The sequence below is a fragment of the Brachyhypopomus gauderio genome, chromosome 13 (genome assembly GCF_052324685.1).
Source record: "Brachyhypopomus gauderio isolate BG-103 chromosome 13, BGAUD_0.2, whole genome shotgun sequence".
NCBI classification, from domain to species: domain Eukaryota; kingdom Metazoa; phylum Chordata; class Actinopteri; order Gymnotiformes; family Hypopomidae; genus Brachyhypopomus; species Brachyhypopomus gauderio.
The window spans coordinates 14,904,437-14,930,426 of record NC_135223.1 but is presented as its reverse complement, the minus strand read 5'-3'; the positions used below and the strand labels follow the sequence as shown (position 1 = coordinate 14,930,426).

The window sequence follows — 25,990 nt, the reverse complement described above, 5'->3', positions numbered from 1 at the left end:
GACAGTGGCAGTAGCGGCAGGCGGAGGGAGGGTGATGAAGTGTAATTACACACCCGATCGATTCCGGCACCTCGTTCATCATTCCGTCACACTGTTATCCACAAACACCATTTCCATATGTCAGCTCACCCAAGAAAACAATTTAATATGTAAAAACACACACTTGGCGTAGCAACTTCACAAGCTGACTCCACGAGGCCGTTCCCCTGTCAGTGGAGGGCAAATTAAACAGGAGAGAATTTTCACCCTGCCTTTTCTCCGGGGGCCCCAAACGTACCCAGGACACCAACAGTTGTGTTTCTAGGTCTGCTGCTACAGCTTGCACCCACTTCGGAGAGTTCTTTTACCCTTTTACCCTTCTTGAGATGTGTGTGTTTGGGGTAAAGTGGGTGAGCGGTGCATCCTGATAGGAACTCCAGTATGGGGTGAATAGTATGTTCATTGTCTCTTTTTCTCCATCACCATGTGACCTACTCCTTTGGTGTCTGTGCTTGTCTTTCATCCTATGTGATATATTAATTCTCATACTTACATTTTACAGTAGTATTTGCCCAGATATCCCAGAGCTGTATGATGTTGTGAGGTTTAGACCCAATTATATCAAGGCAGGGAAACAATTATTTGATTCTGATTGGCTGGTTGGTGTGAATTAAAACCGTATTCTGCGCAGGTGTTCAGTCTTAATCGATGTTCTATATTTATGTGCTGACCAAAAGCAACATCAATACACAACTTTGTATCAAACTTTGTATGTATTCATATTCTGGTCACAGACTAATGTTGGTTAACTCTTGTATTAGAAACCTGCCCACATCTTTTGTGTTAGCAGGTCAAAACTGACCCAAACACAATACAAGGGTTAAACAGTCTGTGCACAATGACAACACCGTATTATAATTCTGTGACCTGTACTGGTGTAGCTAAGCCTCTTGATGATTTTCTGTGAACAGTCTGTGACTAGTGCCTTGGCAACAGTGGAATTAGTAACGGGATGTTAGACTTAACAACAGCTAGCAACGGAACGTGTGATTTAACAATGGGTTGAATGGAATTAGTGACACCAGCTTGGGTTGCATTCAAGCAAAATACGCTAGTGAGTGTGAGAAGAAAGTCCCAAATAAATGTGTTTTGGCTTCGGGAAATTGTGTTTTCATAAATACATGTGGATGTAGTAGCCATGGAATAAGTGGGTTAATCCACTTCAAGCTGTGCACTGTAAGATTTTAAGGAGTGTAGCGGAGACGAGCACCCTTCGCTGGCTCTTTGTTTACAGAGTCGTGCATTAAAATCGTTTAACGCGCGCTTTTGATGTGGATTAACCCTTACTTACCAGAAGGCTCCTTCTGACATTCCACCAATTTGCTGAACGTTAGAACATTTGAACCTCATGGCAAAACCATAGCAGTGACTGGGCCTGGGTGAAGGAACACATTGTGCTAGCGCACTGTGGATTCCAATGCCTTCACTGTCCTCTGAGCACCGTTCTGAGCACCTGGCCCTGAGCTGCTGGGTCCCTGGGCAAGGCACCCTGACCCCTGGGGGCTGGATCTGAGCCCTGCTGTCATTAGCCTGCCAGTGGCCCAAGCTTGGCAATGAACATACAGCCTCGTTTGCAATGTAGACTGCATGCGGGGAAAAAATGGTTATATAAAAATACATCTCTCACATTTTCTCTGGATTTAACATCCAGGGTAGAATTGGGTTTGACTCAGAAATTCATGAGAAGGAAAACACACACACAAACACACACACACAAAAGAAAAAAAAATATATACAACAAAAAAGGTGTGGGGAGAGAGGGGAAAAACTGCTACTGTGCTCAGTAGAACAGTGTTTGACTTCCCAGGGCAAAACGTCTGCTGGCTGCCTGGTGTGGGTAATCAGCAAGGGTCTCTGGGGCACTTCCCAAATGTTCCTCTAGTTATTAAGGCCACACAGCCCTCTCCTTCCCAGAGGACGCCCTGCTCACCTCATAGGGAGCTTTCTGCTGCCTTCACTCAATCAGCAGTGTGCTAATGCACTTGGCTGCTCCGGATATTCCTGCAGGTGCAGCACTGGCGCAAACTTCTCCATCTGGCTGCAGTGTTATGGGCAGATGACGCGTGTGTTGTTTGGTAATGCACCGGTGTGTTGACGCGGGGGAAGAGGGTGTTATAAGTGGAAGCAGGGGGAAGGGGTCATGAGGTCAGATGGCCTAATAAATGTGGGGTGGGGGTGGGGGTGGTTGTGGGGGTGGTGGTTAGGGGTGTTAAATGAATGTAGAAGCACCACACACACACACACACACACACACACACACACACACACTCATACAAACACACAGAAATAAACATATTTTTCTGACTAACAAAGACACACTTTCTTAAACAGAGTCTTTCACTGTCTATGTGTCTTTTTCTCTCACGCAAGCACAACCACTCAGGGGATTTGAATGAAATTTTATTTGAATTCTTTCCTCATTTGTATTTAAATAAAAACAGATGAGATTTGAAATGTTATTTGGTAAAGTGTTACTGTCAGGAAAAAAATGTCGGTGGCAAGCATAAACACATACACACATACACAAACACACACAGACACAAACATATACACACACACAAACCAGTGCTTCTTTTCCGAAACACTTTTTGGGCATTAGGAGGTGGATTTGTTGACAGTGCTGTTGTGGGTGGCACCTCGAGGGGAGATATGTTTACTGTCTGCTTTTAATAATTTACACAAACAATGGGCAGGAAAAAGAAGCAAAAGTGGGGGGGCATTTTTACCCACCACTAATTAGAGCGGTAGCATGTGGCCTACGATGCTAGCAGACATGGCAGTGAATACTGCTTGAATACACACACACACACACACACTCATCTGTCCATCTTCAAACACTAGTGGCAGACAGGCCTCTCACATTCTCCCACTCTCTCTCTCTCTCTCTCTCTCTCTCTCTCTCTCTCACACACACACACACACACACACACACACACACACACACACACAGGAATCTGGTAGCTGGGCTACATAGATATGCCATGTTCTGCTCCATCAGCTTCTACTTCTCTCCTCCCTCTACACCTCCCTCTGGTCTTCCTACTCATGTCTTACACACACACACACACTCTCTCTCTCTCTCTCTCTCTCTCTCCCACTCTCTGTTTCCCTCCTTTTTTCACATTCATGGTTCACAGGTGCTCTGCCTGAAGAACGTTCAAAGCAGAGCATGTCCAATTAGAGGCGAGGCAGTGGTGGGCAGGGCCCGTAGAGTCCCCGTGCACAACAGAACAACAAACGCACACACACAGAAGACGTAACAAGGACATGTGCACGCCTGCATGCACACACACACACACACACACACACACACACACACATTAACACATTGCCTATTCAAGTGCCTGAATGTGTATGATGAAGAGACTCACTGCCATTACAGTTTTTCCCAGTCTGTTTGGTTCATTTCTCACATCATGCTTTACATTGGCATCACAACTAGTGCATTTCTCAAAACAGTTAGTGCAAACAGCAAAACTCAATGAAATACCGGCAAAATCACATACTTCACTCAAAATTCTTTGTTTTTGCCCCAAAATCAAATATTTAGGTCAGTCGATTTGTCAGTGCCATCAGAATATCTAGTCTGTGTGCCATTGCCTATGAACAAGGCAGTCAAAATACTTAGTCATGTTGTCAGTGCAACTATAAGTCACAGTCATTGTAGACTGTATATTCTGATGGACACTAGCTAAGCTTTTGATTTCAAGAACGCTGCACATTCTGTGGTATATCAAATACATGGTACACACATACACACAAAACTACAGACGGAACACAGTTACACATGACTTTATGTGGGAGACTGATAGCAAGAAATTGGACTGGAATCAAATTTGTACAGCAATATTGTTTGATGGTATTGTTCGCACTGCAATTTGTTGACAAAAACACTGACTGAAATTCAGAAAAGACAGACAACTGACTGGAAAAACTGCAAAATTAGAAACTTATTCTACACATTCAAAACAACCTGAGCACATACAGCCTCCTCTTGCTGTGTGAAAATTGAACCTCTGCTACCACTATGAGCTAGTCTTGATATCCTACATGGTATAAGAATGCAAAAATGCAAAAAAAAGAATAACATGTCAGAAAGCATGTCAATGTGCAGCATTACAGCAGAGAGCACATTTCTGAATTACAGTACATACATGTTTTCTCTATGAAATGTTTGAACGATTGAAGACACAGTTGATCTTCCAATATTCGGCTGCACCCAGCAACCAGCTTCAGCCATTGTGAGACCATGACTTACATGTAAAACATGGTCCACAATTGTTGCCCTTACTGTATTTCACTGTTTTGTCCCCTCAGCCTTACACCACACAGTCTACACCATAGTCTTACCCCTCTACACCACAGTCTTACTTCTCCTATTGACTGTTCACCCTATACATGGCCTTGTCTTTCCATTATGAGACTTTGTGATACTGCCATGTTTAGCGTCTATAAATGTTTGCCAATTACAGTAAAGGTTCATGAGACGCACCTCTGACCTGTGGTTGAGACCATTGGTTGATCTAAGCCTTCACCAATTCCCTTTCTTACTGTAACTGAATGTTCACTTGCAAACAATTTAATCAAATTAGGATAAATTACCAAAATGTAACAAAAAAAATTAACTAAATAAATGTAAAATGATGCCGTAGAGATTATGACAACATGTTCAGCACTTTTGCATATAATGACCTAGGCGATGACCTAAAGACTAAATGTTTGGGAGGGTAAGACAATTCAACAGCCAATCCATACAACAATCAATTGTAATCCATACAATACAATCCATGTTTTGATAAACATGACATAAGCAACACATAATGTAAAAAACAACAGACAACTGCCCATGTCCATTTGCAATATGTACAAAAGCATTTGGAAAATGTTAAACACAAGGAGAAATTCAATTATGATGTGCACAAGTGACAAGGAGATGTGGAGACTGAATTAACTGTTTTGAGAATTTCAATTCTGATCTGAGAAATGAACCAAACCGACTGAGAAAAATGTAATCTACAAAGGATTGCAGGTTGAGATTTGAGCATAAGAATGTTTGTTCCATGTTCCATGAGTGAGGCATAGCGGGAGAGTTAAAGAGAGATTTCACAGGCTGCCACAGGATGCTGGATGCTGGTACAGGTGGGAGCTCGAAGCTTCCTTCATTCCTGTTTATCACTGAGGTTAACGGCTCTTAAAGTGATGCTGCTTTAGTGGCTTAGTGATGCTTTAGTGATGAAGTACTTCATGGTCATACTTGCTTCATGACTGCCATTGACAAGTGTGTGTGTGTGTGTGTGTGTGTGTGTGTGTGTGTGTTGGGGGGGGGGTATAGCTCCTATCATTCCATCTTACACAAAACTGCCTCACACACACAGACACACGCAATACATACTGACATACTGACATGACATCTTATAGACCAACGCATCCATGCACTAGCTCACTGAACTCACTTCAAACACATATGACAGGGAAGCACACATTCATTTACAATCACATTTTCATTTATGGTGTTTTGCAGACACACTTGTCCTCAGTGACTTACAACGTGTTTAGCGTTCTACTCACAGAAGCAACCTTAAAGTATTCTTAGCTAGCACAAATAGTCCAAAAATGTCCTTAAACCGGAAACAAGTGTGCTGAAGGTGCTGAAAAATACAAAACAATATAATGCAATAGAACATCAGACAGTTTTTAAGTGCTAATCTGTAATCTTTTTTTCTCAGTGATTTTGGTGCATTTTGCATATCAGAATTGAATTTCTCAAAATGACTTGTCTCACCTCCCCATCATCTAGTCTTGTGCACATCATGAAAGTAATTTCTCACTCACCTTGGACAAATACCAAATGCTTGGTATTATGAAGCAAATGATTTTGTACAACTGTCTGCTGTTTCCTACATCATCGATTCCTTTGTCATATCGATCAAAATATATTATACTTACTCTGTGTTGAATAGTCCTGCCCCCTAGAACATATCAGCATTAGTTCATTGCATAAGTCATTACATTCAAAAGTACTGAACCAGTAGTCATAACCTATAAAGTATATTTTATACATCTCTATTCGACGTCTCCTGAACTGATGATTGGGTGAATCATGACTCAATGATGAAGGAGAGTGTGTGAAGCTTTAGATCAGCCAATGCTCATCCGGCTCTCTAAAATAGCTCAGAGGTGCATCTTACAGTATGAACCTTCAACTGACAAGCCCATATAGAAGATGACATTGCTGACTGCCATGGTTGTAACATGTGAGAACATCACAGTAGAAGCCTGCAGAGGCTGGATAAGACATTCCAGAAGATTCTTTCTACACTGCACTGCAAAAGAGGAAATCCACTGTGCTGTGGATGAGAATCCGTGGCCCGACAGACAGGAACATCAGAAGGTGTAGAGGTTGTAGTTTTACTTGCAGGGGTGCTTGTACAGTTGTGCCCGTTTACTGTGTTTACAGTCCAGTCTCTTGCAATGAGTCTCCCACATACAGTATTGTATAACTTTATACTATAGAAATGTGCAGTCTTATGCAAATTCAGTCATTGTCCTCAAAACCTTAGTAATCAAAAATATTTACAGAGTATGATATATGACAACATGGCTGACAGGGGTGAGAAGTATTCTGTCATGTTCATAATCAATGACACAAGGCATACATACAAACTTACTTTTGGTACATGAGTATGGGACCTTAAGCTCGTGACAGGCTTTTGCTGGTCATGCATTGTGTGGTGCTAATTGTACAAAATGTTTTGAGAAATGCACTTCTCAAAACAATGCAGGTGTGCAAATCTTCACAATGATTCGAGAAATGCATCAAAGCGACTGACAAGAATTGTAATACTGGTGTATATGTAGGTTAGCTTGAAGTGCTTTTCAAAGCTTTTCATCTTCAGACAGTTGTTAAAGACAGCGTGGTTGAGACAGCCAGGGATCGTTCATTCCAGGGAACCTTCATTCTAGGGTATCAGAACGGAGAAGAGTCACGATGCAGGAATGTTGATGGATGGTGTGGCCGGCTGGCCGTATGTGAAGCTGGAAGGGTCTGTGTTTGACCAGTGCCATCAAGAAGGGAGGGGGTCTAATTCTGGCCTTGTAGGCAAGAATCAGAGTTTTACACCAGATACAAGCTGCTACAGGAAGCCAGTGAGCTAACTGCAGTAGTGGAGTGACCAGAGGAGTGGAGTGACCAGAGGAGTGGAGTGACCACAGTAGTGGAGTGACCAGAGGAGTGGAGTGACCACAGTAGTGGAGTGACCAGAGGAGTGGAGTGACCACAGTAGTGGAGTGATGTGGGAGAGTGCAGGATACACTCACTATAAACACACTCTATATGTACCCATAGACTGTACATTCCACACAAAAACACTATGCTTACAAAAAATGCATTTAACACATTTTCTGTATTCTGTAAACACACACATGCACAAACACCCATCTTCCCCTGAGGTGCAAAATACTGGAGAGTTGATAAGGTTACTGTGATTTTGAACATTGATTTTTCATTGTGCAGTATGGCACTGTGAAATTAGCAATGCATGCACAAGCACTAATTGAATTTTGATGTTTTGGGTGTGGAGTGCGTGTATGTGTACTGAATGACAAGTCCATCTCTTATCTCTCCTTATTACACTGCTGGATTGCTGGATTACACTGTTGTCTGTCTCCTCTTCATTCTCTTTTATGTATGTAGCTTTTCCAGTCATCGCACACATACACACACACACACACACACACCCCAGAACCCTGTTTTGTGAACAGTAGGAGGTTAGAGGTTAGTGCTTTGGGTCGTGGTATATTGTAGAGTTCCATCCCAGACCACTCGCTTGTCCAGCAGCCTTCAGTAGTGCAGGCTCCCTGTTAATCAGAGACATGTGCCAGAACACAGCCCCCTAGAGTTCTGACCAAAACTGCTGGACTATTCTGTAAACGTGTCTATAATTAACACGTCTGCAGGAGGACTGTGATCTGTTTGAAGTGTGCTTGTAGACAAAGCATGTTTTATCTCTATTAAAATTATTTCATCCGTTGTGCTTTGTAAACAGGGGCTCAACAGGGGCTATTTCCAAATTTTCTCCTTATTCCTTCATTTGCTCCCCCTTTCTCTCTGTTTTTTTCCCCTTATTTCAGATTTTTTCTCTCCTTATTTCATGATCCAGTGCACACATTCATCATTCAAAGGCATGACCTGCTTAATGAATGGGAGATTCTGTAACAGTGTAGTGGGCCTCTTTATCCTGCAGCTCAGTGTAGTTCTTTTTCTGCATATTCATGAGCACCCCTCTCACTGTGACCCGCCCCCTTCCCAGCAGACCCCTCACCAGCATGTGACATGGCATCCGTGCACAACTTCAACCCTAGGCCATTCTTCAGTTCCATTGCCAGTGTCTTGGCTATTTGACTTTTTGGATGTAGACTTTTGGATCCTTAATTTCACCTAGCAATGTTTCTAGTTGCAGTTGTTTTTGAAACTGTGACTGCACAATTTTAGTTTGATAATATAAAACCAAATTTATATGTTGGACTTTATAATGTGGCATCCTTTGTGACATTATGCATTGAATTAAATGAAGAAAAGGCAAAAAACAGCACTCCACTCAGCAATCAGTCCATTATAAACTGAAATCTCACTCTATTCTGCAGAATACATCTGTCAATGCCCCCTCCAGCAATACTCACACACACACAAACGTCCACTCACACATACAAATTCAGCCACTGAAATAATTTTCATTTGCTAGTGCTACTGAAAGCCCTCTGTAGTAACACTGAGGTTCATCTGTGTGTGCTGTGTCCCTGCTCACTTCATGCTAACAGTCCTCATCCTGACCCGTGGAACAGACGGTCGGGCTGACGGCACTGTAGGACACAGAACGCTGGTGGAACTTTGACCTCGTCCACATCTGCACGCGCCCGCCCATGTCTGGTGCTGGACTGGGAGACGTTAATCAGTGGTGCCCGGGGGAGAGAGATCGCAGAGCGTTCATCTTAGCAAGTTCACCGCAAAAAGATCAGCAGCTCAGCTGCTGTGTGAGAGGAAGCAGGATGCTCTCGTATTTCGCTGAATTTAAAATAAATGGAGATGTTTGAGAGCCTCGCGGCAGCAGTGCAGCCAGAGGCGTGCGTGGCAGGTCCCTCGCACGGAGGTAAACGCCAAACGCAAGCCGGAGGAAGAACACCAAGGTTTTCATGTTCACTTGGGAGGAGCTCTTACTGTGATCAGTCTGTCAGAGAATGCTGTGTGTGTGTGTGTGTGTGTGTGTGTGTGTGTGTACGAGAGAGAGAGGGCCACTTTACACTGTGGCCAGTTTGACCCAGACGCCAACAGAACAGCAGCATGTCCAAGCAGAACATTCCACCTGTCTTAGTGGCCCAGTCACAAATTACCCAGAAGGCCTTGTTATTGCAGAACCCCCCCCCCCCCCCCCCTGCCCAGCCTGTTGCAGGGACTGCTTAGGACTTCAGGAAAAAAGACCTGACACTAAAGGGCATCTCAACCTACTGTGGAAATTAGTCAAGCCTCGGATGTCAAAGAAATATTTCAGACTGTCATCTTGTAAAAATGGACATTTGAAACCTTATGGCCCAATGCAACAAATGCTAAAATTGGTTTTGAATGTTTGTGTAACCATGCCCCTCTGTAGCAGGCTGTCTGTATTAATCTTGCTGATTTATTGGTTTGCAGCTGCCTATGATCAATATAATCATGAATTCCGTTATTAGTATGGACCACATGGACCTTTGGCCCTTCTTATTCAGATATACCATAATATGAAATTATGGTTTATATCACTGCTAACTGCATGAAAGATGCGATAGGCAAAATGTGCGGCTCACACCCGAAAGGACGTCTGCTTTTCGCACGTCAGCATAATCGCGTCTAGTTTCTGTGACCAGTCTCTCCTCACAGTGCTTTCCCCGACTAAAGCAATACACAGCCCACATGAGTAGATCAGTCCCCTAGTCCTGCTCAATCACTCGTATTGATCTGGGTGTTGCGAGTAACAGCTCTGTGCTCACTGATTGACGTGTAATTGAGTAGTGTTATAAATGTATTTCTGCTGTCTATCTTTTCCCTTTCATTTGTTTCATAAAGGTTATGAGTGGTGTGTGTGTGTGTGTGTGTGTGTGTGTGTGTGTGTGTGTGTGTGTGTGTGTGTGTGTGTGTGTGTGTGTAGTGGTGATTGAATTACAATTTTCCTGCCAATTAATGGTCCTTAATACATTTTAAATAGCTCAGCTCATATTCAATATCTAAAATGAATCATATATGAGGACACACCTGTAAGGTCTTTGGGACCAGAGGCTTCACTGTCATGTGGGCTCCACAGATTCAGAGAGAGCTGGTGCTCCCTGAACTGTTTATTAAACTCATTTGGCTTGGCTCATTATAAACGCTAATGTAATGTTTTCTAGCTGCAGGGTCATTTGCTCAGTGCTCCAGATCCTTAATTGGCTGTTTAAGCAATTTCAGATTTGCATTTGGTAAATCTGAAGCTCTTCGTGTTTGTAATGCATGGTGATAACTAGAAATGTACAGCAACAACCGCCATCATTCCTCCCTTTAGATCAGATGGATATTGTGTATCGTCAATAACTGTATGCTACTGCTACATTTGCAGCTACTGATGTGGTACAAAACAACTATGTTGGTTCGTAATGGATATTGTTGAGTGTCTTACTCATTGCCCCTTAAGGAGCAATTGAGAAGCTCCATTCTGAACCAATATAGCTGTGGTGTGCCACATCAGTAGCTGCAAATGTATCGGTTGCATACACATGATTAAACTCTTAAACTAAAGAGCATACATTCATGAGTTGTGTTGGAGCTATTGTGGAAAGACCGAGCACTGTTCTACAGCCGTGACTGCATTGTCAATCTTGCATGTCCTTACTCTGAGTTCTGTGTTTATAGAATGTCACCAAATTAACAATATATGATTAGCAAGATGAGATGTGTGTGTTTGGTGGACCACAGCTGACCATCATATATCCCAGAATCCCTGCTGGAATCTGTTTGGAGCTGTGGGGATTGGGAACATCACTGAAATCAACATCTCCCTTTCCATAATGTGACGTAGTGTTGGAGATGTACAATTCCACCACAATTTTTTACTGCTCATATCACATCATTCTTTTGTATGGAGACACTGTAGTGACTGTAGAGCTCTCCAGCCTCCAGGGAGCTTGGCTCGGTGTCACCGACAGAGGGAGACCAGGGTGAGGGGACAGCGTCTAAGAAACTGGGAGGGGTAGTTGGTGTTCAGAAAGTACAAGTCCAGGATTTTGTCCCACTCACCTGCAATGAACAATTAGGTCAATTCAACATGTCAAATTATTTAGTCAAAACTGTGTGGGACAGAATCATGGTCTTGGTCCTGGTCCTTTTGCACTGGCCAAACACAGAAAATTCAGAAGTGTTGGTGGAGGAAATGGACCATTTTTAAAATGATAATTTTTTTTATTTACTGGCAAGGAAAGCAGCAGACATGGGAGTGTTTCTAATTAAAAATAAACTGGCTTTTACTTTGACGCTCTTCCTCACCTCCTCTCCCTCCGTCCTTCTGCCAGATGAGAGAACACACTTCTTATTCTTTGACTAACAAACGGCTTTTGATACATTCAAGGTTATAAAACAAGAGCTCACATGGAGAATGCATTGTTTTTCCTGCCTGACGAAGTGCCTCTTGAGCTGGTAGCAGGTGGACCTCTCCAATTACCAACCATGTTCTTACCTGCTTACAAGACAGAAGCTCTCCATGACTCGGTTCTCACAGAAACCTGGGAACAGCAGACAGGCAGACAGACACATTTATGCATAAATCCAAGTAAGAAAAGCACAACACATACTGGGAACGTTGGCCTCAAACAAAAAGACAGCAGTAGCAACATTCATTATTTAAATTGCTCATGTCATTTAACATTACCATCATGACAGGAGTTCTCTCTAGCTTCCCCTTGACTTATTTTTTAATATTATTTCATATCAAACCATATCGTCTTTATTTCCTTGATGGTAGGGATCTTATCTGACAGCATGAGCAAGCGATATTTATTACCTTTTCATGTCTTTAATAGCTTATAGTTCCACTACTGAATGTGTCATATTGATGTGTTCTTTTACACTCACAGCTGTTCAAGTATATCGTCCCACAGGTTACCGAACTTATGAACATTTGATGACTGATGGAACACGTTTTTTTTTTTTTTTACCAAATATGACAAAAGAGCAATTTAAGAGAATACAAAGATGTTCCGTCATGAAGCCCAATGTTAGCAAACTTACTCCTCTTTCTTTGCTATCTTTCATTCTACTTCTTTTGACACTAGTTTGGGTCACACCTGCTTTCAGGTTTATAAGTCTCATCAAAAATAAATTAAGTAGGTGATCTTGTGGATAAAAAAAGTTTGTGCGGTCTATACTGGTCAGTGTCCTACTGCTGTTTTTGATCAATTCCATGATCACCGTATGTGTGTATGTCTACTTGGCAGCACCGTTGAGGACTTCTTTATTAGAAATTCCTTCTAAATGTACATGTAAAAGTTACATAGATAATCTGTTCTCATGTGCAGTTTGTTAGTCAATCTCCAGCTCATCATTAGGATAATGGGTTAGAAACCATCTCTAAACCCAGTGATGACATGGAGACATTACAATAGTGCCCCTGTAAGGACAAAGATAAAGCTATGCATAGTAAATGACTAACACACGGGTTGTGTAACTAATAAACTAGTTGTGAGGACTATAAGAACAAGGCAGTTGTTTAGTGGAATGGTGACCGTGAGTATAAACACAAGACCTCCATGCGTAAACTGTGGAGTAAACCCCTTCAGGCACCATGTTTTAGTCCTCAACGAAGCGACTTTCTTACTGCAGGAGTGGAGAGAAAGAGAGAGAAGCTGAAGTTACCGTTCTGGCCACGCGTAGGCTATAAATCTGAAAGCCTCCGTTTATCCTCGGCCCTTAATCGTGCTCCATTCCGCTCGTAGTCTCCCGTTAACCGCCGCCGCATCTGCGAGTCTCTTCCAATTTGCCATTGTGTAATGGAAGCGGCGGACGCTGTTATTTCCTCTCCATTACCGCTAGCTTGTTTTCTTTATGGGGTTTTTTTATATGCTGACTTGCGCGAAACGTTTATTCATACCGAATCTGTGACCCAGTTCACTGTGTTACAATAACACCTGCACGTTTGATTAAATTTAATTGCCTCACTTATTTCGGTGTGCTTAAGCGCCGTGTCGTTCTGACTCGTTTTGGTTGGATCAGCAAGCCCGACTGTGTGTGTGTCGGCATCATTCTGTGGTAATTGCTATTAATTATCTACTGATAAGCGCGTAGACTGCAGCAGAAAGAGAGGAGAGAGCTTCGTGAATTTGCCCGTTTTGCTGCCAGTCGGTAAATCGCTTTGGTCCTTCACGTCCCGGTGTGCCGCCTGCCTCCGTGTAGTCAGGTAGGCCTCCATTATTGTAGAGGTCACAGACTCTGTGCTCGAGGCCAGCACGGAGGCAGGCGTACGTGGCAGTAGCACAGCACCAATTTCTGTGGAAGATAAATAAATTACTCTGTAACAGCTCTGTCTCCTGTCCTTCAAGGAGAACTGGAGAACTTTGTGTGTGTGTGTGTGTGTGTGGGGGGGGGGGGGGGGGGGTGTGAGGCAATCAGATGTACAGCATTGATCTCTATTGTACCACATTAGCCTGTCTGAGCAATTGGAACTCACTCCCTCCAGGGTATTCCTATGAATACATACTGTGACCTCCGAAAGATAGACGCTGCCTCTCTCGGTGTAACCCAAGGCTGTGTGTCTCATTGAAACTTACAAACACATGTGCATTTATAATAGACTCTTGTCCTGTAGTGGGGATATCTGAATGGACAACACACAGGAGTACTAGTTCCCCACCGATTCCAATGCGGACGGAAGGTGATGTTACGGAAGCCCACAACAGTACACATGCCACTGAAGTCTGATTACACTCTTTCTGCGTTGGTGCGCTGGACAGCTGCGCACGTCAGCATCCGTCTCCCTTAGTGACCGGATTATGACAAAGGCTTTCCGTCACCAATGGCGATGCAGCCATGCCAACGGTAAAAATGCTGGAGGCATCACGGCGTGTCTCCTTCATTAAAGTGCTGGAGCAGCCTAGTTGCGTACCGAACTGATGATTCAAACGCTGCTGCCGTTCAGGGGACCCGAAGGTCACGCCAACAATGACACCTGAAAGTATGTGCAGATCTCTGTCAGAATGGAGCGTATCAGGAGACCACACGTCACAGCAGACATTGTTGTTTTGTGTTCACTTTTTTGTTATTATTATTACTAAATGGAAGCATACTGTCCGTAATGCAAATTGTTTTTGCTTTGTTGTTTTTTACATTATGAGCAGATTTTGGCTGCGTAGGTCTTTATGCATCTTACAGCTTCAAACTAAAATTGTGGAATATTCCGATCAGATTTTGATATTTAATCCGTTTGCCCCAAACAAGTCTATTTGATCTCGTGCCATTCCAGAAGGCTCCGTGTCCATCTAGAGACAAAGTGTGATGTTTTAAAAGGCTTGACATGCTGGTTTATCGGGGGCAGAGGTGTAAGGGGAACAGGGCAGGTCCCAAGGCCCCCATGCAAATTAGTCCTTTCGGAAAGAATACTCAGGTTTATACAGCGTGTGTCCACCTGGAGTGGAGCTCGCTTTAGTTATCCAGGACTGCACCTCCATGTGTCATAGCCACACGCACGCCTCTCATCTGCAGTGTGATGGGTTTTAATGACTCTTCTCAGCATCCTTATTGGATGCACACACACACACACACACACACACACACACACACACACACACACACACACACACACACACACAAGCTAGAAAAAAGCACCATTAGTCATGAGCTTCCTGTGCATCATAATTGGACATCAACACACAGATGAGCCCCAAACTACATCACAGAAGGCAGAATGGTTTAGCAGAATTGTTTTTCTAAATTGTCACTATTTATCTTTTGGGATTATTCTAAGCATCTTAGACCTGCATTCTAGCTGTCACCAAATAATCATGATCGCCAGCTGTCATGTTTCCTCATGTTCTGTGTCCTCTCTCCACTCTCTTTCTTTCTCGGCATGCAAATGTGTATTATTAAAGGTTCGTGAAAGTGATCATAAATATATTTAAATGACACTTGGTACCATCATGATTTTATGTGGTTTCTGAAGCAAGTTGTCCACAGTATAGGCACTAATCTCAGCCTGACTTTGTCACACGGAATGACGCATTAAATGACAGATCTGGAGTCTGAGTATGAATTGTGTGACAGAGGTGTGCAGGTGTATCCTGTCCCCACCACCTGTGTAAACACCCCCCCCCCCCCCCCCCCCCCACGACAACAGTGAGGCCTCTCTGTCTCCCTGCAGTAACATCACTGCTGTTTTTGCATTGACAGAAGAGGAAGGCGCTCACATTTGTTTACTAAAGCCTGCAGACGATGCAGGAATCTGGGGGAAAACATTTCCATCTGAAATCCATCCAGAACACATGCCCTGCCTACCTCTAGTCTGGAGTGTGTTTCAAATCACATGACAAACCTGGCGTGTAGATAGTATTTGATGGGCTGCTGGATTTACTACCATTACACAGCAGGCCTGTGTGGTCTTGTAAAGGAGTCTGTATGCGTTTAGATAGTGTGGCTTGTCAAAATAGACTTTTACAGTGTGATTAGTCTTTGTATTGTCAGATAGGCGTGCTGCATTAGAAGCACATGTGCTGTGACACTACCACACAATGTGGCCTTCTTTCTCCATCACTCGCCCGCTTGTTATAAAGTGTTTTGTTTTGCATGGCCTTGTGGGCAGTGGCACATCTCGCCCCGGTCGCAGTCGGTATGCCCCCGAGGCATGACCCACCGCTCTCTGCTTTTTGTGGCCCGAGCTGTCTGGGCTGTCCCTCCTCCAGATACGAATGGAACCTGAACGGGACTGAGCCTTTTCGACTGGGACAATTCTAAATAAGCATCTTATCCTAAATGTTTGCAGGAAACAAAGAGTGGAAGAGAGAGAGAGAGAGAGAAAGAAAGAAAGTGAGGGAGACAGTGGGAGAGAGACATAGAAAAAACAAAAAGAAATTATGTGAATTTTGTGGAGACCTTGTCGTTGTGAACTGCATTTGAAGTTCATTCAGCTTTTTATGAAGCCGGAGACCACCACATACTGGTGTACATTTAGTCACAATGCAAATAACTTCCAAGGTCACTCTGGCCTTGAAATGTGTTTTTTAGATCCCCACCCAGTCTCTCCCGCAATGCCACAATTAAAACAGGATCAATGAGTGAAGATGTTCTGAGCTCCTTTCTCCCCCCCTTGACAGGTGTAAGTGCAACCTTCATGCCAACAGCTGTGTCTTTGACAAGGAGAAGCTGAGCTGTGAGTGTGAGCACAACACCACGGGCCCAGACTGCGGCCGGTGCAAGAGGAGCTACCAGGGGCGTGCGTGGAGCGCTGGCTCTTACCTGCCCATCCCCAAGGGAACGGCCAATATCTGTGAGTACGCCTGTGGACACACACCCCTGCATCCCATTGTGTGTGTGTGCGTGCGTGTGTGTATATCTGCACACATTTTTTAACATGCACATTACAAAACACTCCGAATGGCCACGATGAACCCAGCGGTGCTGTCCATCTTTGACGAGAGGCTTCCCGCCTCCTCTCCGGGCCCATTACCCTGCGTCCTGCCTTTGAGCTCGGAGGGACGCCCATCTGGACATGCTGCTTATCGCCTCTTTAACCATTTTGCCTGTGGTGACTACATACAGCACACATATCTGTATATACATGTTGTTCAGTGCCATGAATGTAAGGATTATGTTTGCATCATCTTATCTCCCTTGTGAAACACAGCAAGGGTCACAGCTGGTAAAAGTCTGGCTGGTGACAAGGGGGGTGGGCAGGGCCTTTATAAAGCTAGTGTGATCCAGGGAATCCCTATAGCCTGCCCAGGACAATCCAGATGGCAGGAGACACTTCAACGGTCCAAACGGCAAACTAGTCCAGAAGAAAACTAACACTGTTAAATACAGACCATATGCTACTGGGACACACATTATACAGCCATTATATATATTATAGAGGTTTGGCTGCTGTCCTGGACACCTCATCCAGGTCCTACATGTGGACATCCTGTGAGTCAGGAATGTGTCACATTAAAGCCTGCTTTAACTATTATTACTGTTGTTGTCATCAGCGTTGTCGTTTCTTGCCACGGAATCTCCTGCATAGTTGCGGGACGTTCTGGTGCCGGCTGCATCCGGCACAGCTCGACAGCTGCGGGACACCCTCCAGGCTCAGGAGGGGACGCAGCGCTGCTTTTGATTGACAGGCCGTTATTAAAAAAATAAAAATCAAACATTTCCCGTGTGCAGTGAGGACGCTGGTCGCAGTGCTGAGCGGCGGGCCCTCCGCTGTCTTGGAGAGAACTCCTAACCTCTCTGTTGGGAGGGCACGAAAATCCATAATCTAATAATGGCAAAAATGCCCAGACTAACACTCCCTCCAGACCTTCAGAATAAAGATAATTCACATCTCTAATAGAAAAAAAGGGTCTCACCTCAAGCTCGGTGTAATTTTAAGATCAATCACAGGCAATTGTTCAACTCTTTCCTTTTTTTTGTCTACTGATCAGGTGCCATATGGCGGGCCAGTGGAGATAAATGAAACAAAGAGAGAAACTTAATTAAGATTTAATGTGTTATGCTATGCATCCGTGTGGTGTTGGGGTTGGAATGTGGCTGGTGTCGGGGATGGGTGAGGAAGAGGTGTCCAGGAGGAAGAGGTGTCCATGAGGAAGGAGGCGGAGCCCTCGGCGTGGGCCTTGCTGGATGCCCCATGTTGTAGAGCAGGGAGGAGAGCAGCTACAGGATCAGCTGTGACAGGCCATTTCTACCACAGAGAGGAAATGAGGAGAACCCCCCATCCCGTCCCTGTGGGGAGGAGGGAGTTTCCGGGCCGGACGCCACCGGCGTCTGGCGTCTATGATGGGATTTACATGCACTTGGCAGTAGCAACCAAGTTAGTGCTGCGTGATCTTTCTAGTGGAGTCTCATATCCTGACGAATCTGCACATGCACCAGGATCACCAGAAATCCAACAGCCCTCAAGCTGCTAATGAAAAAGTGGAAATGAAAAAGAGAGAATTTACTTAGTTTGACTTGGCTTCAATACACACACACACACACACACACACACACACACACACACACACACACACACACACACACACACACACACACACTTTATGGGGTTTTGCTTTAACAGCTTTAGTGTTGGATTCTAGATTCCCTGTCCATTTACCTCACTGTTAAGAAATGCCCCAGTCGGTTTTGGGCTTTGTCAGCGCTGCGTTTGAAACTCTGTCGAGCTCACCCGGTTCGGCCAATCCTCTCGTGCTAACAGGATTAAACTGCACATGCAGACCTCCGAATCAGGCGGATGCACAGCTGTAAATGACTCTGGATGAAAGTGTGCCCTGGGGACCGTTTGCTCACACTTGTTTCAGAATACAACAAGCTGAGCCACACTCCCATCTGCCACAATACAGACGGACAGCATCTCCAGATACACCTCCATTTACCACACGCTAATCACATGGCACTGTGTGTGGCTGCCCAACTTGGTGGATCCACTGAGAGTCTGCAGAACTGAAGATCACTGTGGCTCTCAGCTGAGGAAAACCAGACAGAAGCTAAAGGAGGAAGGAAAGAGAACTAACCTACCGGGCAACCGGCATATTTTAACATTCAGAATTACTTCGAATTAATTAGGACTCCACGCATCAAGTGTGGCTCTTATTCATTACTGCTGAAGCTCTTTTTCCTCTACAGACAGCGTTGGTCAGGTGTTTTCTTTTTTAATTGCTTCAGCACTGACATCCGCTTTATAACAGTTGAGTAAATATCAACCAGTTCACATCATGAAACCCAAAAGGAGCAGCTCTGCTGTCTGGTCCCACGTGTCCCTGTTGATTGTATGAGGAAAGTCACTGGCAGACCACACTGATGCCACCGAGCTACATGCAGCGTGTCCCCAGAGGAAGAAGCAGCTCGTGCTCATGGTCTCCTTGAACAAAGCCTGACTGTAAATGATTTCCCGCCTCATCTGGAGATGACAAGCACAGTAAGAGTGAGGGACCGTTCGCTACGCCATGCTCTCCAGCTCAGGAGCTAGCATTCCCCCGTTTTAATTAGCTCACGTTCGAGCAGAGAGACAGATGTCACGGGGCTTCATGGCACGGTTGGGCGAGTGGTGCCGTATCGGAGGACGTAGTTCAGACCAAGATGCATCGCTCCATCTGAGGTGTTCCCCTGTGTTCCACTCCCTACTCTACCTCCACCTCACACTGTCTTTACCCGTGATGGATGAGAGAAAAGGAAAACAAAACCCAAACGTCTCGCAACAGAAACGAGCGGAGAAGAGCAGGGGGCCCACTCTGAGCTAGCGACTGTGAGAGGGTGTGAGGGAGAGGTGGACACAGAAAGGCAGACCAAAACTTTTACGCTCTTTCTTCTGTCATTTAAATTGTTCCTGGGGAAAAAAATAGATCTTATTCTGTTGAGAAAGTAATTCTAACTGTAATGAACACTATCTTCTGTCTCTGTGTCTGCAACACTCTTGGGATGCTCTATTTATTGCCTTCTAAAAGGCCAGGTGGCCATCTTCTCTTTCTCTTGGATCTGGTTGCATCATTTCTGTTATTTTATTATGCAGTTTATTCAGTTTAACATCCCCCCCCCCCCCCCCCCCCCGTGATGTATGTTTGTTTGGTTCCATTTTAAATTTGCAGATCCTGTATCTACTGCTCTCTCTCTCTCTCTCTCTCTTCTTCTCTTGCTCTCTCTATCTCTCTCTTGCTCTCTTGTGCTTTGTCTCTCCTCTCTCTCTCTTTCTTTTGCTCTTTCCCTTGCACACTTTCTCTGTCTCTTGCTCACTCACTCTCTTTTGCTTATTCTCTTGCTCTCTCTCATCCTTTCTCTCTCTCTCTCTCTCTCTCTCTCTCTCTCTCTCTCTCTCTCTCTCTCTCTCTCTCTCTCTCTCTCTGTTTTGCTCTCACTGCTCTCCCCTGAGACCCATCTTGTTTACTCGCCTGCCTCCTCATCTTGCTCCGTGTGCCAGCCACGGTAATCTCTCTTTCGAATATTTGTTTCTTCCGTCGGAGGCTTTTTTCCCTCCCAGACGAACTCGCATCCCTGGAATCTTAACCCAGCTACAGGCACTTTTACGCACTTGCCACCTTCAATCCAAATCTATTCCCCGCTCTTCCACAGAAGTCTCACAGCTCACAGAGACGGTCACTGTGGCGGACGAGCTGTAATTTCACTCCAGAGGAAGAGAAATCCTGCAGAATGACTTAAGCGGGTCCTCGGTGCGGACCGGCTCCCTGTCCCCCTCCCATGCACCCAAACTGGAGCTGCCGGTGCTTGTCACAGTCAGTGGCTGCCAAAGGAAGGATGATGGATTGCCAGGAGATGCTTGTGGTCTGGGAAAGTAATTACCGACTTTGCCCGGGGTAGAAATTTAGGAGATAAGCGTTCTGGATTGTCCAGGTGGATGGCGGGAAAACAGATGAGACACAGTGAAGGTCAGGATGCGGTTCCCCCAGACATGCTATAATGAGGCCGGGAGATATTCAGCCATCATTTCAATGACACAAGCAAAAACAACAGGAAAGGTAAAAAAACAAAAAAAAAAAAAAAACAGACACCAGTGGAAGAGAAAGTGGCCTCTTTCTGACTCAAGCCATAGGTGGTTAATTGGCAAACCGGCTTTCCAATGGGAAGCAGGAAAGTCGTGAGGGTTTTGCGGGACTGGCCAATGGAGACCCCTAGAGCAGGACCACTTAGCTGGTGGGCGGGATGGTGAGAAAGTAGGACAGCTAAGGCGCATCTCCCTAGCTGGGTTAATTGCTTCCCATCAACCTCTGGGAGAGATGCTGAAAAATGAACTGTCAGCACCACATGCATTTGGGCCTGTGTGGGCGTGTCATTTATTTATTTGTTTTGAATTTCTTCAACATGGATGTCTTTTTGCTGTTGTTGGGGTTCATATAGTAATGTGTGTTGTGACAACATAATTGCATGTGGAAAGGGAAAGGTTTTCATTTAGTTACTTGTGATGGAGTGATTTTGACGCAGTCGGAAAAACAGATTATTATGTATGTGAAGTACATGTTGTGAATAGCAACATCTTCCTAGATGTTTTGCTTTGTATTTGTGTGTGTGTGTGTGTGTGTGTGTGTGTGTGTGTGTGTGTGTGTGTGTGTGTGTGTGTGTGTGTGTGTGTGCGCATGCTCCTTTTCATTTCATCTGTCCAGCACACTCTCAGACACACACACACACACACACACACACACACACACACACACCATGATGACCTTACAGGGCCGTAGGGGTAGTGATGATAGAAATCAATAAAGTGTGGAATAAACACAGGCTGCCTAATGTGCTGCTGTATCAGGCTGTACATTCGCATCAGGGCAGGACCGAAAGATCCAGCAGGTACTCAAGACAGGAGATGGCGTTGAGTGAAGAATAATCTAATGATGTGATACACAATATTTAACATTTGTCTCCAGGCCAAAGCCTGTCCACAAAGAAGTAACAAAAATACCCCCAGCCCACGCCACACACACACACACACACACACACATTTACCATAGAGATCATGTTACTTAGCAGCTAACCGGAAAACATAAGTCCAGTCCTGCTAAGAGTGCGCAGGCTGAATTCAGCAGAAGGTGGGGCTGTCACCGCATAGTCCTGCTCTTGTCCTGCGAAGTCCTGCTCCTCTACACCGCAGCCCTGTGTCGGCCCAATGGAGCCACATCTCTGTGCCTCTCCAGTCATCAGCCCTGAGATCTGGGTGCATTTGCACGCCAGCCCTTCTGTGGGTGGGCGAGACAGTGGTGTACTTTTACTCTCACCGCTTGGCCTCCACTTGAACAAAAGATTCAATTGGCCAGGGTCTGCCTGGTGACCGGCACAAGGCGCTCGGAGTCTCCTGGAGCTGAAAGCACACAGTTCTCCGTAGGGCATGATGGACTGACCTTTGTGACACTGCTGTGGGACCGGCAGCTTTAGGAGACAAGCAAGACGGTGAATAACCATGAAGTCCTGGATTTATCCCCCACTCTCTCCCTGTGGACTGTGAATATTGACAGTGTACTGTATGTGTGTGTGTATGTGTGTGTGTGTGTATGCATATACTGTATATATGTATGTATACACACACACACACACACACACACACATATATGTGTGTGTGTGCGCGTGTGCATACTGTATATTTTCCTTCTCTCTATCCATCTTTCTCCGCCTCCTCTCCAAGGACACACAGTGTGTCCTTTCAGTGGTCCTTACCGTCTGGCCGTCTGGACGTGCTCTCTGCTGGAGAGTTGGGCCTCTTCTCGTTTGTCAGGCGCTCAACCCAAAAGTTCCTAAATTTGGCTCCAACTATCCCCTACGTAGCCGCATGAAGGGAATATCCCTCCTCCATCCGTCCTCCGCCCTGCCCGGACACGTCCTGTCTTCAGGGTGGAAGGTGCTCCACCTGTGTCACGAACCTACACCTCCTCTTCTTCACGCTGCACAGAATGGGGCTGGAATGTTGTACAACACACTCCCATTTTAGCATCCGCATGCCTTTGTGTTTGTTGTTTATTTATTTGTGTTTCTGTTTATTTGTATTATCCTTATGCTGATCTCAGCGTGATCCCAAGTGTTTGCAATTTTCTCTCCTTCTCTCTCTCTGTCTATCTCTGTCACTCTTATTTTGACAGCTGAAGAGCTGGGTTTGGGTTTGGTGCGTGCAGTTCAGATGTAGAATAAACTAGTTCTGATGTGTATTAGGTTGACACAGCTACCTACCAGGAGAGCGAGACAGTCCACATTTTCCCCTCTAGAAACCATCAAACAATGCATTCTTGAATATATCAGACTTCTGGGGAAAGAAACTCTACCCACAGTTGCTACAGTAGCTTTTTATATGTACATCACATAGATGTGGGGTGTGTGGGTATGTATGGATGCTGTATTTTCTTATATTTTAATGATGTTAAATGTGAATTCTGGGTAATCAAAATTATACTGTAGGATGTTAGTAGATGTGTAAAATATGCAAGCTACTCTTTCTGAACTCACAATGGTTCATCTCTCTCTCTCTCTCTCTCTCTCTCTCTCTCTCTCTCTCCTTCTCCTTATCTCTCTCACTCTATCTCTATCTCTCTCTCCCCTTTTACAGGTGTTCCAAATAACGTTGGTCCAGTTAGTAAGTACCCTACTCCAAAGCCAAAAGCTTAATGTGCACCATGCCTGCCTTTGGCCCTCCATGGCCTGTTGGTCCACTTGGTGTCAGTCGTTCATTTCAGATGTGGATCAGCCGGTCACACCTAGCTGGGCGGTCACAGCAACTTGGCTAGGAAGTGTTCATTATAGCAAGGTTAGCCCACTCCCTAAAAATCATGTCCGATGATGTGGGCGAGCCCTTTTTCTTAGAGGCGGCGTACGAAGCCGTTGCCTTGTATGCATACCAAACCTTTTTTTTTTTTTTTTTTTTTTTTTTGGTTCTTTCTCTCCTTCTGATATGTATTAGAAATAAATGGCACATATGCTTATTGAATCTCAAGACCTCTCCACAAGTACGAAGAGGGAAAGGTCATTTTAATATGAGCAATGCGGCAGTGAGCGGGATTATCTAGTCCAGCCGGGGGCTTGGCGAGCCAGGAGACAGCTCCAGTTACTGCTGCCGGGAGAGTCCGCAGCTGAACAGGAGCCAGAGAAATATTGAACAAGTCAAAGTGCATGGAGAGCCCAGCTGTTCCCACATCCAGATCCACTCCCACAGGGCTTTCCGGTACCTTCTCTGCAGGATGCTGGAACACACAGCCTCTTCTCTACATTCTCGTCCAATTCGAACTCCGTGTTGAAAGAATTTGTGCCTTTTAAGTCTTGGAAGTCTTGTAATTCACTCAGTAATGAGTCATTTAAGTCTTGAAAGCTACTCGGTAGTGACTCTCTTCTTATGTATCCTGTATTATTGTTTTCAGTATGCCAAATGGTGTAGCCAGTGACTGCTTGAGCTTAGGCAGGGTCCAGAATTGTGATTCAGATTTAAGAGAAATGAACCAATGAGACCAAGTTGACAGCCATCCATTCTCCTAGACTCCTCCCCCTCCATAGCTGCGTGTCATGCTCTGTGCACTGCCTGCTGCATGCCCGTGTCATGCCCGCGTCATGCCGCACGTGTCCTCGTGTCATCCATTCAGCCCCTCCCCTCATGACTGTGCAGCAGAGAGGACACGCCCCTGCCTCACACAGCCACGCCCACCTGTCAGGCCACCACAGAATGAGGATTACACAGGGTTGCTGATGAGTGTCCTTAAAACACTGTGGGACGAATGATGTGACCAAAATAAAAAAAGTTGCTCTGATGTTTTTTTTTTCTTTTTTTCTTTTTTTTTGATAATTGAATTCTTTATTGGCTTTTCTCAATTCTATCTCAAGTTTATTAAGCTTGCTGAGACCTGCCTGTTGCGGGCATTAGGGCAAAATTAATATTTTAAGATGCAATTCTGGCTGAGTATGATTGAGTTTTATTAAAGGATCAGCTCTGATGAAATTGCATCACTTCTAATTTAGTTGATTCTACTTGCTTTTTCCCCCAACAAAACAATTAATAGAAACAGGTGTGGCAAGCTTCAGAGCTAATTGGATTCTAATACAAAATTAATGTATGCTCACCAAAGCCCAAACCACGGGCTAAAGTAACTGGAGTGACTATTATTATGTATTGGAATGATGTTGGCGCAGCATGTCGGACTGATTCAGGCTGTGGAGGGCGTTTGGGGTCGAGGGCATCCTCTCTGTCAGACCGTCTCACACATTTACACACTCGAAAAGAAAATCCATTAAAGCATCGAGGGGAAAACATACCGCGTTTCTCTTGCCTCTATATTATACTGATGACCTAACAAACCACTGGATACCTGGATGCAGCTTTAAAGCTGTTGTCACTATATCACAGAAATCGAGACTCGTAATCGTAAATGTACAAATATTCCTGTTTCATCTAAAACAATGGGTAGTAATGAAAAATAAGTATTTTTTATCATGAAATATATTCTCCTCCTCCATCTATTCAATGCATGCAGACAAAATGCCAAAAAAATAGAAATGGCTTTTTTTTATATAATTGCAGTCAAACAAGGGAAATGCAAGCTTACCCATGAGGGTTGTTGATAAGTCTTAATGTCACTTATCAATAGAGAAACTAGCATCCTATTATTTCTTATTTCTGTTAGTTTCCTCATGGCACACAGATGGAGCTCGAACTGCAAAAACATCAACCATCTCTGCACCTTTTGTCAGATAAGCAACAGCAAACTCCTTCATCAGGACCATAACAGAAGCCATATTGCTTTGAATAGCTCTTTTAAAAACTGCGTCTTGTGTTTCGTTCCTCCGCCGGTGCTGCTGAGCATGCTCAGTGACAGGCCTCCAACCGCACAGCACCACCCTGGGCAAGGAAAGAACACCACCAGAATAGAGCTGGTGACACAAACGCCCCCACCCATGACGAGACCCCCTCCCTCTGTACACTTTTGTCCCGTTAAAACACACGGCACCACGGCAAGGGGCGTAGGTCTGCGCACACCGCCTCCCCTACGTGGAGAGGCTGCTGGTGGAGGTGGTGGGGGTAGGCCGAGACCCACAGCCGGCGGCTTCATTCCCCGGCCGTCCAGCGCCCGCCATTTCCGTCCTCTGTCGGAGGAAATGAAGAGTTGTATGTAATTCTGAGGCTGCTGTCAGACGGCTCCTCAGTCTCCCGCACTTTCCTAATTCACCGTTATTCTTTCTTCCAGAAATCTAATGTAATTAGATATCGACTGCATAAGCAATTTTATGAATTGAATAAAA

The 25,990-nt window shown here is 44.8% G+C and overlaps 1 protein-coding gene across 7 annotated transcripts in view; it reads left to right on the top strand.

Moving 5' to 3' along the window:
• The window catches only part of ntng1a (netrin g1a), a 91,820-nt gene that overhangs the window by 52,721 nt on the left and 13,109 nt on the right, over positions 1-25,990 (top strand). For 6 of the 7 annotated variants that reach the window (XM_076971184.1, XM_076971186.1, XM_076971185.1 and 3 more), the window contains 2 exons: positions 16,396-16,568; positions 23,316-23,342. In XM_076971184.1, coding sequence (XP_076827299.1) covers positions 16,396-16,568; positions 23,316-23,342 — 200 coding nt within the window. The remainder of the gene's footprint in view (positions 1-16,395; positions 16,569-23,315; positions 23,343-25,990) is intronic. The other variant, XM_076971190.1, reaches the window with a different exon arrangement.